This window comes from Nicotiana tomentosiformis, chromosome 4, assembly GCF_000390325.3.
Source record: "Nicotiana tomentosiformis chromosome 4, ASM39032v3, whole genome shotgun sequence".
In the NCBI taxonomy this organism is placed as follows: Eukaryota; Viridiplantae; Streptophyta; class Magnoliopsida; order Solanales; family Solanaceae; genus Nicotiana; species Nicotiana tomentosiformis.
Window position 1 is genome coordinate 32,675,899 of NC_090815.1, and position 14,457 is coordinate 32,690,355.

At 37.2% G+C, this 14,457-nt stretch overlaps 2 protein-coding genes across 3 annotated transcripts; both read right to left on the bottom strand.

Moving 5' to 3' along the window:
* Positions 1-744: 744 nt before the first annotated feature.
* LOC138909472 (uncharacterized) lies at positions 745-2,325 on the bottom strand. The gene is made up of 2 exons (XM_070200670.1): positions 1,810-2,325; positions 745-1,542 (listed from the first exon to the last, which is right to left on the bottom strand). The coding sequence occupies exons 1-2, from the start codon at positions 2,323-2,325 to the stop codon at positions 745-747; spliced, it is 1,314 nt and encodes a 437-aa protein (XP_070056771.1).
* A 1,999-nt stretch (positions 2,326-4,324) lies between these two features.
* On the bottom strand, positions 4,325-14,046 carry LOC104088286 (putative late blight resistance protein homolog R1C-3). 2 transcript variants are annotated; one of them, XM_070199699.1, is made up of 3 exons: positions 13,501-14,046; positions 5,207-7,419; positions 4,325-4,807 (listed from the first exon to the last, which is right to left on the bottom strand). In XM_070199699.1, exons 1-2 carry the CDS (start codon positions 13,936-13,938, stop codon positions 5,215-5,217), a joined length of 2,643 nt encoding a protein of 880 aa, XP_070055800.1. In that variant the 5' UTR covers positions 13,939-14,046; the 3' UTR covers positions 4,325-4,807; positions 5,207-5,214. The 2 variants fall into 2 exon arrangements, with proteins under 2 accessions (XP_070055800.1, XP_070055802.1); XM_070199701.1 differs by lacking the exon at positions 13,501-14,046 and adding an exon at positions 7,504-7,707.
* Between the last annotated feature and the right edge of the window lie 411 nt (positions 14,047-14,457).

Sequence of the window (14,457 nt, forward strand, 5' to 3'; positions counted from 1 at the left end):
TGACTTTTGGCGCCCAAATTGCTCCGACAGCATTTCTCCTTCCCAAAGGTCGAACTCCCTTTAAAAACTGAGTTTAAGAACTATTTGTATGTGTAGGAATATTCCTGACTGATTTTAACCAAGTCCAACCAGTTGGCCTCAAAAATGCTTTGAGTGCGCCGGCGCCGCACTGAAGGTGGCACCGACTTTGGGTGCTCACTAGGGATAGCACTAAAATTGAGTGCTATAGTTGGTGCTGGACTTCTCTCTCATCTCACAATATTTTATGTTATTTTCTTGGATAACACTTTAGTTTTATCGTACCAGTACCAAAGAAATATTTGGAGCACAAATTATATATTTTGTGTATGAAGATTTTACTGGGAAAACCCGGAGAAAACCGAAAAACTCAAGGAAAACCAAGATTAAAAAATCCGAATTTTGTTGGTTTGGTAAATGAAAAACTCGAACCAACCCGACATAGGTACACCCCTCATCTTCTAAGTGCATGGTACTTTTTCAGTGTAAGAAACTATTCTTTCGAGTTTGAAACGCGCTTGGATTATGTTAGCAGATTAGTGTTTTTTTTTTTTTCAATTCCCAGATTAACTGGGAGTTGTATTTTATCATAGCAGAGGAATACAAGAGGGGGATACATCCTTACCTCCAAAATCCAGGATACAACAAAAGGATAATAAGCTATCCTTCACAAAAACAGGCATGGTGAACAATTCTTGCATCCCATACCCCTTACAGAGAACTAAATTAGCTAACAAAAAAATTGGCCTTATCAAACTTTGTTCTAACGCTAAGCATTTGACTCTTATCCAACTGAAAAGGTCCTTTAGCTCCTTTAGGAAGCTGCTGAAAGGTAAAGAAGTATGACTCTATATTAGTTGAGGATGCTAGTTTAGCAAGGTAGTCCGTCACTTGATTTGCCTCACGGTAGCAATGCAGTGTGTTGACATTTGCTTCGTCTAGCATCTGAGATGTACTTTCAATTAAGTTATTCATTTTGTAATTGTTGGCCCTTTTTTCTTTCAGCATGTTAGCTACAATCAAAGAGTCAAGTTCCAGGCAAAAATCTGTGTATCCATTTTGAACACACCAATTGATTCCAAACCATGTTGCTTGAGCTTCAATGTAGTTGTTACTTTTGCCTTGAGTTGAAACAGAGAAGGCCATGATTAGATCTCCCTTGTCATCCCTGAGAATTCCTCCCATACCAGCTTTCCCATTTTCTTTAATAAAGCTTTCATCAGTATTTAGCTTAAGAGAGCCTTTTTCCGGTTTATTCCAGATGACAATAGTAATCTTTTGGACTGGTTGTAGCTGTAGCATAGTGTCGCAATACATAGCCCATGGAAGTGAAATATTGCAGCTGGGAAAGGCCTTCGAAACTGCTGCTCTAATTATCCATAGTACTTGCTGCTCCATTTTGAGTAGGTTGAACTTCTTTTGGTTGCCATATTTACACGGGCATCTTTCTTTCCAAATTATCCAGCATATAATAATGGGAGCAATTTGGATCACCAACTTATGTACTGCATTAACTTCCTTACCCTACCACCAATTGTTAATAGTATATCTAACTGACCTTTGGTGATGTATTATTCCGAGTGGTGAACCTATTAGTTTCCAAATATAAGTAGCTGCATCTCCTTCCATGAAAACATGATCAATAGTTTCCGTTTTAGGATTACTACAGCAGTTACATCTGGAAACCATTTGTTTACCAAAGTTGATTAACACATCATCAAATGGTAGTTTTCTATACCATAATCTCCAAGTAAGAAATGAAATATTAAATAGAATGGAAGAATGTCATACCTTGCTTAGTAACTGCTCCTTAGGTGTGCTACTTCTGATAATTTGCATAGCAGACTTGTTGGAGTAAGTTCCATCTTGCGTAAGGTCCCAGTAAATTTTATCTGGTGATGTGCTCCTCCCTATCTCAATCTCCATTATGTGCTGAACCATAGAGCTTGGAAGGATATCATGGACTTTATTGATATTCCATTCCCCATTCTGAATAAAGTATTTGACAAGGATCTTCAGATTTTTATATGTACCCGGGGCTAGATTTGCAAGTGAACCTTTAGAAGACCAATTGTCCCACCGGAAACTACAATTCTCTGAGTTTATTTGCCACACCATATGAAATTCTGCGTTCTTTCTGACCTTAGTCAGATACTTCCAAGAGTGAGAATTATCGGATGCCCATTGTTTAGCAGCTGGATGTGCTCTAATACAATATTTATTCTTAAGAAAGTTAGCCCACATAGATGGTGTAGTTCTAAACCTCCACCATCTTTTTGTGGCTAGAACGTCACTAATGTCTTCCATTCTTCTAATTTCTATGCCTCCTTCATCTGTAGGATAACATAAATTCTTCCAAGATCTCCAATGATATTTCTTATGATCACCATCTGTTCCCCAGAAGAAATTGGCAAAGTGTTTTCAATGAGACGAAAGGTTGCTTTTGGAGGGCACATAGCAGAAAGGGTATAATTAGGAAGTGATTGCAATACACTGTTAATAAGAACCAATTTTCCTCCATGGGAAAGTAATTTTTCATGCCAACCATTGAGTCTTTTTATCACTTTGTGAACCATGTCGTCAAAATAAGCCATTTTCTTTCTGCCTACATAAATAGGGCAACCAAGATAGTTAAAAGGGAATTGTTTGTCCATGAAACCTGTACGATCCCTTATCCTATTAATTCTGAAAGCACATGTGTTAGGAGCAGTCACAAAGAAACTTTTATCCCTATTGACTAGTTGGCAAGAGCTTCTCTCATAAACGTTAATCACTTTTATAATCATATTAATAGATGTGTTATTACCACTACTGAAGATAATAATATCATCAGCATATGCAAGATGGTTAATAATAGGCCCCCTGCGAGGCATAGAGAATGGAGTAAAATTGTCATTTAGATTAAGATTATTCAGAGATCTTGAGAGGACATCGGCAACAGGAATAAAGAGAGATGGGGATAATGGATCCCCTTGTTTTAAGCCCTGTGAGGAGGTAAAGAAACCAACTCTAGAACCATTAATGATAATTGAATACCACACTGCAGAAATAAGATTGTGAATTAAATCAATCCAAGATTCTGAGAAACCATATCTCCTGAGAACTGATGTGACAAAGGACCAAGACATTCTATCGTAGGCTTTTGCCATATCTAATTTGATAACAATATTGCCCCCCGAGTTCTTCTGGGAGATATTATGAATAATTTCTTGAGCAAGAAGAACATTTTCAATGATTAATCTATCCTTTACAAAGCCAGTTTGGTTGTCACAAATTAGTTTTGAAAGCATATGATTAAGTCTAAGAGAAAGTACTTTGGAAATAATTTTGTTGGTGAAGTTGGAAAGGCTGATAGGCTTGAACTCTGAGAAATTTGTGGGTGCCTCAATTTTTGGGATTAAAACAAGGCAAGTATGTGAGTAGAACTTGGTAAGGTTTTTACCATTGAAGAAATCCCTAACAAAAGCAATAACATCTTTCTTGATAATATCCCAACAATGATGAAAGAAAGTACCATTGAACCCATCCGGACCAGCAGTGCTATCAGCACTAAGGCTGAAGATTGCTTCCTTAATTTCCTCTTCATTAGGGATAGCTGATAGCATGATATTATCCTCATCGGATATGCAATTAGGAATACAATTCAAAATATTAGGATTGATGGTAGGCTTAGGGAGATTGAACAGAGATTTAAAATGTTTGACAGCAGCTTTAGCAATATTCACTTAGGATTGACAATTCGTATACACCGAGATTGAACAGAGATTCAAAATATTTTTGCTTAGGTTTGACAGCGTTGTTAGTTATCTGTTAAAATACGAATTGTCTCGCTCAGTTGAATGTGGAATACACCGAGATTGAGATTCAAGAATTAGGTTTTCTATTGCTAAAGAATTAGAGAGTCTCTCTCTGTTCACTTAGGTTTGACAGCGTTGTTAGTTATCTGTTAAAGCTGTTATAAAATTTGGTATACACCGAGCTTTTCCGGGACATTTTTGTCGGCCTCAAGTGTCATGTCCATTGTGTTGTATGATAGTAGTCCAGCATAGACGTGTTGACGGATCCTGTTCGACTTACATTTCAAACCAGCAATTTGAATATTAGTATTCTACTAGTGGTGTAAAAACTCCTTAGATAGAACACTAAGGATGTATTGGACATTTTTGCCCTTCATTCTTCATTTTACTAATCTGGTTTGGGACAAGGCAATCTTGCATTGGTGACTGTAAAAACTCAGTTGTATCAGTAGTCTAAGGATCTTCAACCGTTTTAGCCCAACATTTAGGAAACATAAAGGCTCATAATATAAACTTGTAACATCATCCAATTTAAAACATAACCAGAATCATCTCAAAGATTTAGACATGCTGAATAAGATTCATAATCAGGTAATCTAGTTGGAGTAAGGTGTCTTTCAACACTAACAGTGAGACATGCTTATTAAGCAAAGTAACAAACAATGAAGTAAAACAATACAGACACAACAAACTGGAAACAGGCAAACAGTAATTTTACAACTCAGAAAGAAAACACTCCACCATGATTAGGACCTCGAAATACAACAGACCGAGTAAGGATTGTTCAAGCCGACAGTGGAGCGCATTTATTTAAACATTTCTCCAAAATCATGGAGACAGACTCATTTTCGAATGCTTGACTATACAAAAGACAAACAGGCTTCCTTTATTGAAACAATCTCATCAGATGAACGGACTGCAGAAAACATGAAATGCGGTGACACCATATCCATGACCCAGGCTCCCAGAAAGGTCAATGTCCTGATTCTTCCCTGCAGAAAGGAGGAAAACTGGTGCAAATAAGTTCGAAAGAAACCACTAAATCATTCACAGTAATCCATCTACTATAATAGTACCATAGAAGTCCATCTACACTAGAATAAAAAGAATGGTATTTTCTATTCTGAATCATGGTCGATCTGTTCGTATAAGTAAAAGCAGAGTGCATTCAGAATGTAAGTTGAAAGAAATAGTCTTTCACGAATTGCTATATTAGAAGAATGCGAATAAATTACAAAAGATACAGTCTTACACAGGCATTCTACTAAATGAGATAGATGCAGTCACGGAAAATATATGCCAGCTGGAAAAGAATGTAGTCGTGCAAACAAAAGTTTAATGAAGACTATCATAGAGATTTAATCATTTTAATACAAATAAATTCGACTGACCTTTCAAATCATTTTGTGGCCTTGGATCCAGCTTCAGGAGGGAATATGGTGAAGTTGAATTTGATGCTTTTAGATGTCTTCCTTTCCTGTATTTCTTTTGCAGATTTGACCACTTTGCTTGTATTCTCCAGCCTCATCTCTTGAAGGTTAGGTATATTAGCCAGCTCAAGTGGCACAGCTTCGAGCTTATCACAGGAGATAAGAACAAGGTGCCTAAGCACGGGGAAGTTAATATCTGAAGCCACCCAAGATTCTAACTCTGATCTTTCAATCCACAAGACCTGGAGTGCGCTAAATCCTGTCTTTGGCTTCCAGGAATCACCAGCGAATGCGTTTTCTTTAAACTTTAGAACCTCAAGGGATTCCAACTTCCCCAATTTATCTGCCTCACTCCAAGCAAACCTTGTGTTTGTCAAAGTTAACTTCTTCACGGTACGTACAAGTTGGGAGAATGTTGGAGGGAGGTGAGGTGCTTTATTCATGTAAAGAACATCATTCAACAAATTCAATTGTTCCAGGCACTTAAGCTCTACAAGATTGTTGATTCCACCCTTGTAAGCACCAAGAAAAGCCGCCATTTGTCCTCGAATGCTCAATTTTTTCAGATGACAAGCCTTTGCGAGCACTTCTTTCTCACAACTTTCTGGTGCAACCATACAAAGAGTTTGTAGAGAAGAAGCTTTACCTGATGTCGTTGCAGTAGGGGGTTGCAATTTTGCAGGTATGTTGGTGTGAAGATGCCTCAACTGTAACATGTTCCATATGTCTGCTTTTACATCAAGGGTGGACTCTGAGGTACTTGTATTAAGAATAAGAGTTTGTAAATTCCAAAATTTACCAAAGGTCAAAGGAATGGCATTGAAGTCACCTGAGATAGCAATATATCTCAAATGAAATAACTGGTTAAAATCCTTAGAGAAGAGAAACTTGAGGCATTCAACGTCCAAGACCCTGACAAGCGGAAATGCTTTGTGGATGAGTTTTATGTCATTTGGAGTCAACCCGTTGAATTGTTTTTCTTTTGAGGAAAAACAATAGAAAGATCTAACATGCTCCGTAGAAGGTTTCTTGGAGAGAAAGTCTTTCAGATTAGAGGGTTGAATGCACAATCGACGAGATTTATTTGGGTCTTCAATAGGAATAGCTTGATCAGGTGTTAGACTGACTTCTTGAAAAAGCCATTTGTTACTAGCCTCCTTTTTGCAGAACTGATGCAACATATCGTGAAGACGACAAGTTTTTATTTGACCATCAGACCTCTTTCGCTGCAATATCACTAAATTTCTATTGATAAGATCGTTCAAATAAAACTCTGCTATCTCCTCCAGAGTGTACGATTCCTGCGGTTTTATCAACCCCTCCGCTATCCACAAGCGAATCACTTTCCAAGAAGGGATATCAAAGCCTCGAGGAAAGACACCACAATACAGGAAGCACGTCTGCATTTCTTGGGGCAAACGATCATAACTCATCTCCACAAATTTCAAGCAGCTCTCTTCGTTATTCCCATAAAGATGCTGAGGCACATTTTTCTCAACTCTTATCCAATCACTTGTGTTCGGACGACCTCTTAATGCTCCTGCAATAACCACTACTGCAAGTGGTACTCCACCACATTTTCGTGCAATGCTTTCTCCATGTCCTACTAAATCATTAGGACAACTTTTCTTGCCAAAAACTCTCTTTACCAACAACTCAAAACTTTCTTTTGGAGTCAAAAATTTCAGATCGTGAGGATCTGGATTGGCATAAGTAGACAGAACTTTGTCACGCGTTGTCATCATGACTCGATGCCCCTTTTCGTTTTCTGGGAAAACTTTCTTTACATAATCAATGACTTTTGTTTCCCAAACATCATCTAAACAAATGAGACATCTACCTCCTTTCTTGATAAAACCGGCTATCACCTTAGCTAATGCGTTCTCATCCTCATGCTGATAATCTTCGGTGCGTCTTGTGAAGAATTTGAGAATATTAAGAAAAACATCCTTTATTTTGTAAGATTGGCCGACGTAAACCCAATAGACGCCGAAAAATTCATATGAAATTTGCGGATCATTGAAGATTTTTCTTGCTAGTGTGGTTTTTCCAAGTCCCGGCATACCCACCACTGGAATAATATCTAGATCCTCTGATCCTTCAACAAGTCGCTTGATCATTTTGTTCGCTTCCTCATCAAAGCCGACAACTTCATCATCCTCCAAAGAAGGACCCTTTACAAGATAATAAAAATGGAACATATCAGAAACAGAGTGAATAATCTTCTCAAGGAAAGGATAGGTGTTACAATTCCAAACCTCATGGTACAATAAGTTATATACGGTATTTATTCCAAACATATTATTTACTGTATTATCAAATAATACTTGTTACATTGAGTTTATCTAACATTTTCATGATTCTGTAAATCTTTTTGTTGAATTTTGACAAGATTAATGTGAACTAGTGTGAACATTTGAAGCCTCCTTTTAGGAAGAAATTGGTAGATGCACTTTTCATGCATTTACATTGCATGTTCACACTTAATATGATGTCATGCATGACATTATTAAGGTCATTTCTCTACTATAAATAGCAAGGGTTTTGTTCATTTGTAAACATCTCTCACTTGCCTTCTTATCTCCTAAGGCATTTGAATCTTCTTTCTCTCTTGTAGTATTTCACTTGTATTTTTGGAGTGAAATAAATTTGAGTTGATTGTGTCCGAGGACTAGGCAAAAAATAAATTTTGCCGAACCTCGTTAATTTCTGGTGTTCATTTTATTATTGTCTCATTTACTATTTATTAGCTACCTTTAGATATAGTAGTTGTGATTTAATCACTCTCTATATATTCGGCTTCCGCAACAATTGGTATCAGAGCCAAGGTTCTATCTTAGTATGCTCTGTGGTTGCAGCATAGTCTGAACTTCCACATCAGAAAAGAATTACTTTGGTGTTCTGTACTGTCAGCAAATAAATAGTATCTATAGCAAAATAGGAGATAATAAAAATGAAGAGTCCACATCGGGAGTCAGTAATACGTCGTTGGCATCTTCGCTTATGACAAGAATTATGTCAAATGCGAAATTTGCAGTTGAAATTTTTGACGGGTCAGGACATTTCGGGATGTGGCAAGCTGAGGTTCTTGATGTCCTTTTTCAACAAGGGCTAGATATTGCCATAGAAGAAAATAAACCAAATAATATCGGAGAAGGAGATTGGAAGATTATCAACCGCGTTGCTTGTGGTACCATTCAATCTTAACTCGCAAGAGAACAGAAGTATCCATACACAAAAGAAACTTCTGCAAGTAAATTGTGGAATGCGTTGGAGGATAAATTCTTGAAGAAAAATAGTCAAAATAAACTTTACATGAAAAAAAGACTGTTACGCTTCACATATGTTCCTGGTACTACAATGAATGATCATATCACCAGCTTTAATAAGTTGGCGACAGATTTGCAGAATATGGACGTGACTTTTAGTAATGGAGATATGGCCTTAATGTTATTAAGTTCACTTCCCGATGAGTACGAGCACCTCGAAACTACTCTACTTCATGGGAATGATGAAGTGTCTCTCAAAGAAGTTTGTTCTGCCTTGTACAGCTATGAACAAAGAAAGAGAAAAAAACAAAAAAATGGAGAAGGAGAAGCACTGGTCGTGAGAGGTCGTTCTCAAAATCATATGAGAACGAAGAAAGGAAGATCCAAGTCAAGATCCAGACCCAGCAAAGATGAATGTGCCTTTTGCCGAGAAAAAGGGCATTGGAAGAAAGACTGTCCAAAGTTGAAAAACAAGGCCAAACCTAACAATGGAAAGGCTGTCATGGATTCAAATGTAGCTGATTGTGACGACTCTGATTTCTCGCTAGTTACAACTGAGCCATTCAAACCATCTGACATATGGCTGATGGATTCAGCTTGTAGATATCATATGTGTCCCAACAAGGACTGGTTCGTTGATTTTCAAGAAGGAGAATGTGGAGTTATTCACACAGCAAATAACAATCCTCTTACCGCATATGGTATTGGTTCAATCCGATTAAGGAACCATGATGGATTGATCAGAACATTAACAGATGTTCGATACGTACCGGAATTGAAGAAAAATCTCATTTCTGTCGGAGCCCTAGAGTCAAAGGGGCTCAAAGTCGTTGCAGAAAATGGGATAATGAGAATATGCTCTGGTGCACTAGTGGTAATGAAGGAAATCCGGCGAAATAATAACATGTACCACTATCGCGGTAGTACAGTTATTGGGATAACAACAGTGACATCCAGTGATGACAAGGAGGCAGAAACAACCAAGCTATGGCACATGCGTTTGGGACATGCTGGAGGAAAATCCTTAAAGATTTTATCAGATCAAGGATTGTTAAAAAGAGTAAAGACTTGCAATTTGGAGTTTTGTGAGCATTGTGTCAAGGGGAAACAAACAAGGGTTAAATTTGGAACAGCAATCCGTAATACTAAAAGTATTTTGGATTATGTTCACTCTAATATTTGGGGTGCTTCCAAAACACCTTCATTAGGTGGGAAACACTATTTTGTAACCTTTATTGATGACTTTTCCCGGAGAGTGTAGGTGTATACTATGAAAACCAAAGATGAGATGCTGGGAATTTTTCTCAAATGGAAGGCGATGATAGAGACTCAAACAGGCAGAAAGATAAAGTGTCTTCGCATAGATAACGGTGGAGAATACAAAAATGATCTTTACAATAAGATTTGTGAAGATGATGGCATTTTGAGACATTTCACCGTCAGAAATACACCATAACAGAATGGAGTGGCAGAACGCATGAACCGGACTTTGCTGGAGAAGATTCGGTGTATGTTGTCCAATGCTGGCTTGGGCAAAGAATTTTGGGCTGAGGCAATAATATATGCATGCCACTTTATTAATCGTCTACCATCTGCCGCTATTGGAGGCAAGACACCATTTGAAAAATGGTATGGAAAACCTGCTGAAGATTATAAGTTTTTACATGTGTTTGGCTCAATTGCATATTATCATGTGAAAGAGTCAAAATTGGATCTGAGGGCAAAGAAAGCTATATTTATGGGGATTACTTCTAGAGTCAAAGGATACCGATTATGGTGTCCAGAGACAAGAAAAGTTATATTCAGCAGAGATGTTACCTTTGATGAATTTGCCATAATAGATAAGGTGACATTTGAAGATGTCAAACAAACTGATGGTGCTTCAAAGCAGGTGGAGTTTGAGAAAAAATTAATTTTCCCAACATAGGGAGAAAACGAGGAAACAATAGAAGATTTTCCCCTGGAAGTAGAGTCAGTGGAAGGGGAGATTCCAACTCAGGAACCCCAACAACAACTTGAATCAATAGCAACCAGCAAGCCAAAAAGAACAATAAAGAAACTTGTTCGTCTCATAGAGACGGTGGCTTGTGCAGCCTCAATTGTAGCCTATGGTGTTCCTACCACTTATAAAGACGCAGTCCAAAGTTCAGAAGAACATAAGTGGAGGATTGCCATGAATGAAGAAATATAGTCCCTTCATCAGAATTGCACATGGAAATTAGCCAATTTCCCGAAGGGCAAGAAAGCAATTGGGTGCAAATGGATATTTGCAAAGAAAGAAGGATTTCCTAACCAAGAAGATGTTCGCTACAAAGCAAGATTGGTGGCCAAAGGTTACGCTCAAAAGAAGGGAATTGATTACAATGAGGTGTTTTCTCCAGTCGTGAAACACTCCTCCATTAGAGTTTTGTTGGCTTTGGTAGCACAGTTGAATTTAGAACTAGTTCAGTTAGATGTAAAAACTGCATTTTTACATGGAGACTTGGAAGAGGAAATCTATATGACTCAGCCAGAAGGATTCAAAGTTGCTGAAAAGGAAAATATGGTGTGCAAACTTGAAAAATCATTGTACGGATTGAAACAATCTTCTAGACAATGGTACAAACGATTTGATAAGTTTATGTTGCGGCAGAAGTACAAAAGAAGCAAATACGATCATTGTGTGTATTTGCGCAAGCTTGAAGATGGATCCTTCATATATCTTCTCCTATACGTTGATAATATGTTGATAGCTTCCAAAAGTCAAGAGGAAATTGAGAAGTTGAAGATTCAACTAAGAAAGGAGTTTGAGATGAAGGATTTAGGTGAGGCAAAGAAAATTCTTGGCATGGAGATAAAAAGAGATAGACATTCAAAGAAACTCTATCTATCTCAGAAAGAATACTTGAAGAAAGTAATAGATCGATTTGGCATGAATGAGAACACGAAGTTGGTTAGCACTCCTCTTGCTCCTCACTTTAAGCTTAGTGCTGCTATGTCGCCGAAGAATGAAGCTGAATAAGAGTATATGTCAAGAGTGTCATATGCGAATGCCGTTGGTAGCTTGATGTATGCAATGGTTTGCACAAGACCTGATATTTCACATGCTATCGGAGTTGTAAGCAGGTATATGCATGATCCAGGAAAGGAAAATTGGCAAGTTGTGAAATGGATTCTACGGTATATTTGTAATACTGTAGATGTTGGATTGATTTTTGAGCAGGAAGATAGTCAGTATCTGGTTGGATATTGTGACTCGGATTATGCGGGTGATTTGGACAAGCGTAGATCAACTACTGGTTATGTTTTCACTATTGCAAATGCACCAGTTAGTTGGAAGTCTACTTTGCAGTCAACGGTTGCTTTGTCTATTACTGAGGCAGAGTACATGGCAATTACGAAGGCTGTAAAGGAGGCAATTTGGCTTCAAGAGTTGCTTAGAGATCTTGGTATTGGTCAAGAAAATATCACACTATTTTGTGATAGTCAGAGTGCTATCCAATTAGCAAAGAACCAAGTTTATCATGCAAGGACGAAGCACATTGATGTTCGATATCACTTTGTACGAGATATTATAGAAGAAGGTGGAGTCATGGTGCAGAAAATTCGGACTACAGACAACCCTGCCGATATGCTAACAAAAGTAGTGACTGCGATCAAGTTTCAACATTGTTTAAACTTGATCAACATTGTTGAACTTTGAAGATTGGAGTTGAAGACACAATTAACATTGTTTAAACTTGATCAACATTGTTGAACTTTGAAGATTGGAGTTGAAGACACAATCAAAATTTATCAGTAAGAGAAAATTGCAAAAGTGGAATCTTGCCAAGGTAGAGATTTGTTGAATTTTGACAAGATTAATGTGAAGTAGTGTGAACATTTGAAGCCTCCTTTTAGGAAGAAATTGGTAGATGCATTTTTCATGCATTTACATTGCATGTTCACACTTAATATGATGTCATGCATGACATTATTAAGGCCATTTCTCTTCTATAAATAGCAAGGGTTTTGTTTATTTGTAAACATCTCTCACTTGCCTTCTTATCTCCTAAGGCATTTGAATCTTCTTTCTCTCTTGTAGTATTTCACTTGTATTTTTGGAGTGAAATAAATTTGAGTTGATTGTGTCCGAGGACTAGGCAAAAATTAAATTTTGCCGAACCTCGTTAATTTCTGATGTTTATTTTATTATTATTGTCTCATTTACTATTTATTAGCTACCTTTAGATATAGTAGTTGTGATTTAATCACTCTATATATTCGGCTTTTTACACGATCACTAAACATATCACTTAAACACTTGTCTGTGTGTGATGCATTGGTCACTAATTTGAATAGATAGGCTTTGGATGCAATGATTTCGTAGTCAGATTTTGGATTTAAGAGTTTCTTTTTATCTTGAGTTCCATATTATTACATCAAACACCCATTTAATATTAATCTGTAGCTACACATTAACTCAAACCATGAAAAGCATCAGATCACTGGACTAATGACTCAAAAAGGAAACTTTTAAGTACTTATTTTTTCAGTCCTATAATTTCAAATGGGTTTGGAATTATAACACTCTCTTATCCATTAACAGATCAGATAACAACTTTCATCAACCTTCAAACCTATCTCAATTAAATAAAATAAATACATAAATACCAAAAAATTAAATTTTAAAAAAAAAAACAACCACACCGGATGAGTATGTAAAGTATGGTAAATTTTTCTATCATCAACCAATTTTAGGTTCTGATTTTTCCTCATTCGCGTGCATTCGTTCTTTTCTCCTAACAATTTCACATATTTTTCCTGCTATCTCTTTTTGTCTCGTTTAATTGATCTATACATTAGAAAGTAAGTCCTCTGTCTCAGTTTAATTAATTAAGTTTAAAGCCCTTTGTAGAGAATTGGCTTTAGACCATCAATTTTATTGGGTCGCCCTTGCACATACAACTACCAGATAGAGGGAAAAAGAAATAAGAAATGAAAAAGCTTTTTGGGTTTCAGGCATACCTGCGTTACCTCCTGGGAACCTTTTTTAGGTAGCTCAACAATTGGGCGGGCCTGAAGAGCTTGATTGGTTTTGCGAAGTTCCTTCACCTGCCCAAGGATGCCGTTGATCTCAGCGGCAAGATTCCTGACTGTAGCGAGATGGCTCACATGGAAGAATCTTCCCACTTTATTTTTCTCTTTGTGCAGCTTCGCCTGAACCAGGAACTTATCAATGGCATCCTCAGCTTTATGTACCGTTTTTTGAATCTCCTCCACCAACCTTTTCCACTGATTGCTATTGCTGTGGTATTTCACAGCATCGTCTAGGAATGCTTTTAAGTTTTTAACTTCATCCAGCAGATTTTCCAACTCTCCCTTTGCACCTCCAATTAGCTTTATATTTTCAGTTAATAGCTGCAATAGGTTCTCCGCCAGAAAATTCACCACTGCATCTGCCATCTTTTTTTCTTTTATAAGCAAGAATGTAAATGGGAGAGGAGAAGTTTTCAGAGGAATGCTTTTCGAGATCTTCACTTCAATGCAGCTGTATATAAAGAAATGTAGTAGTATGTGGGATAGAGTTGACTCGTGTTCAGAATTATGGTCTTTCTTTATTCTTATTTTTAATGCACCCAATGATAATTTAACAGGATTCTAAATGTCAGCTGGGTTGTCAAAAGAGACTTTTTGGATGGTCTTAACGTAATGTCACAAAATTGGCGTTCAGGTTCTCTATTCAAAAAATATGGGTATTCTTATATGAAAAATGACTCCGGATCCGCACAAGTTTTCTACTGGATTACATTATACATCAAAATCTATCCCCTTGTCATATTTTTGCAATTCAGGATTTCTCTATTAATTTGGTAGTGCAGATGTTATTATTGCTTTACCAACCTGTTAAGTTTTTTATTGACGTCTATCAGATTGTCATACTTCTACTCTTCAAAGAATTCTTTATCAGGTCGGTAGAGTCGA

Coding starts and splice junctions, on each gene's coding strand:
- LOC138909472 (XM_070200670.1), bottom strand. CDS start 2,325: ATGGAAGACATTAGTGACGTTCTAGCCACAAAAAGATGGTGGAGGTTT. Junction 1,543..1,809: donor AGGAGCAGTTACTAAGCAAG/GTATGACATTCT, acceptor AATTGGTGGTAG/GGTAAGGAAGTTAATGCAGT.
- LOC104088286 (XM_070199699.1), bottom strand. CDS start 13,938: ATGGCAGATGCAGTGGTGAATTTTCTGGCGGAGAACCTATTGCAGCTA. Junction 7,420..13,500: donor GTTCCCAGGAGGTAACGCAG/GTATGCCTGAAA, acceptor TATCTTGTAAAG/GGTCCTTCTTTGGAGGATGA.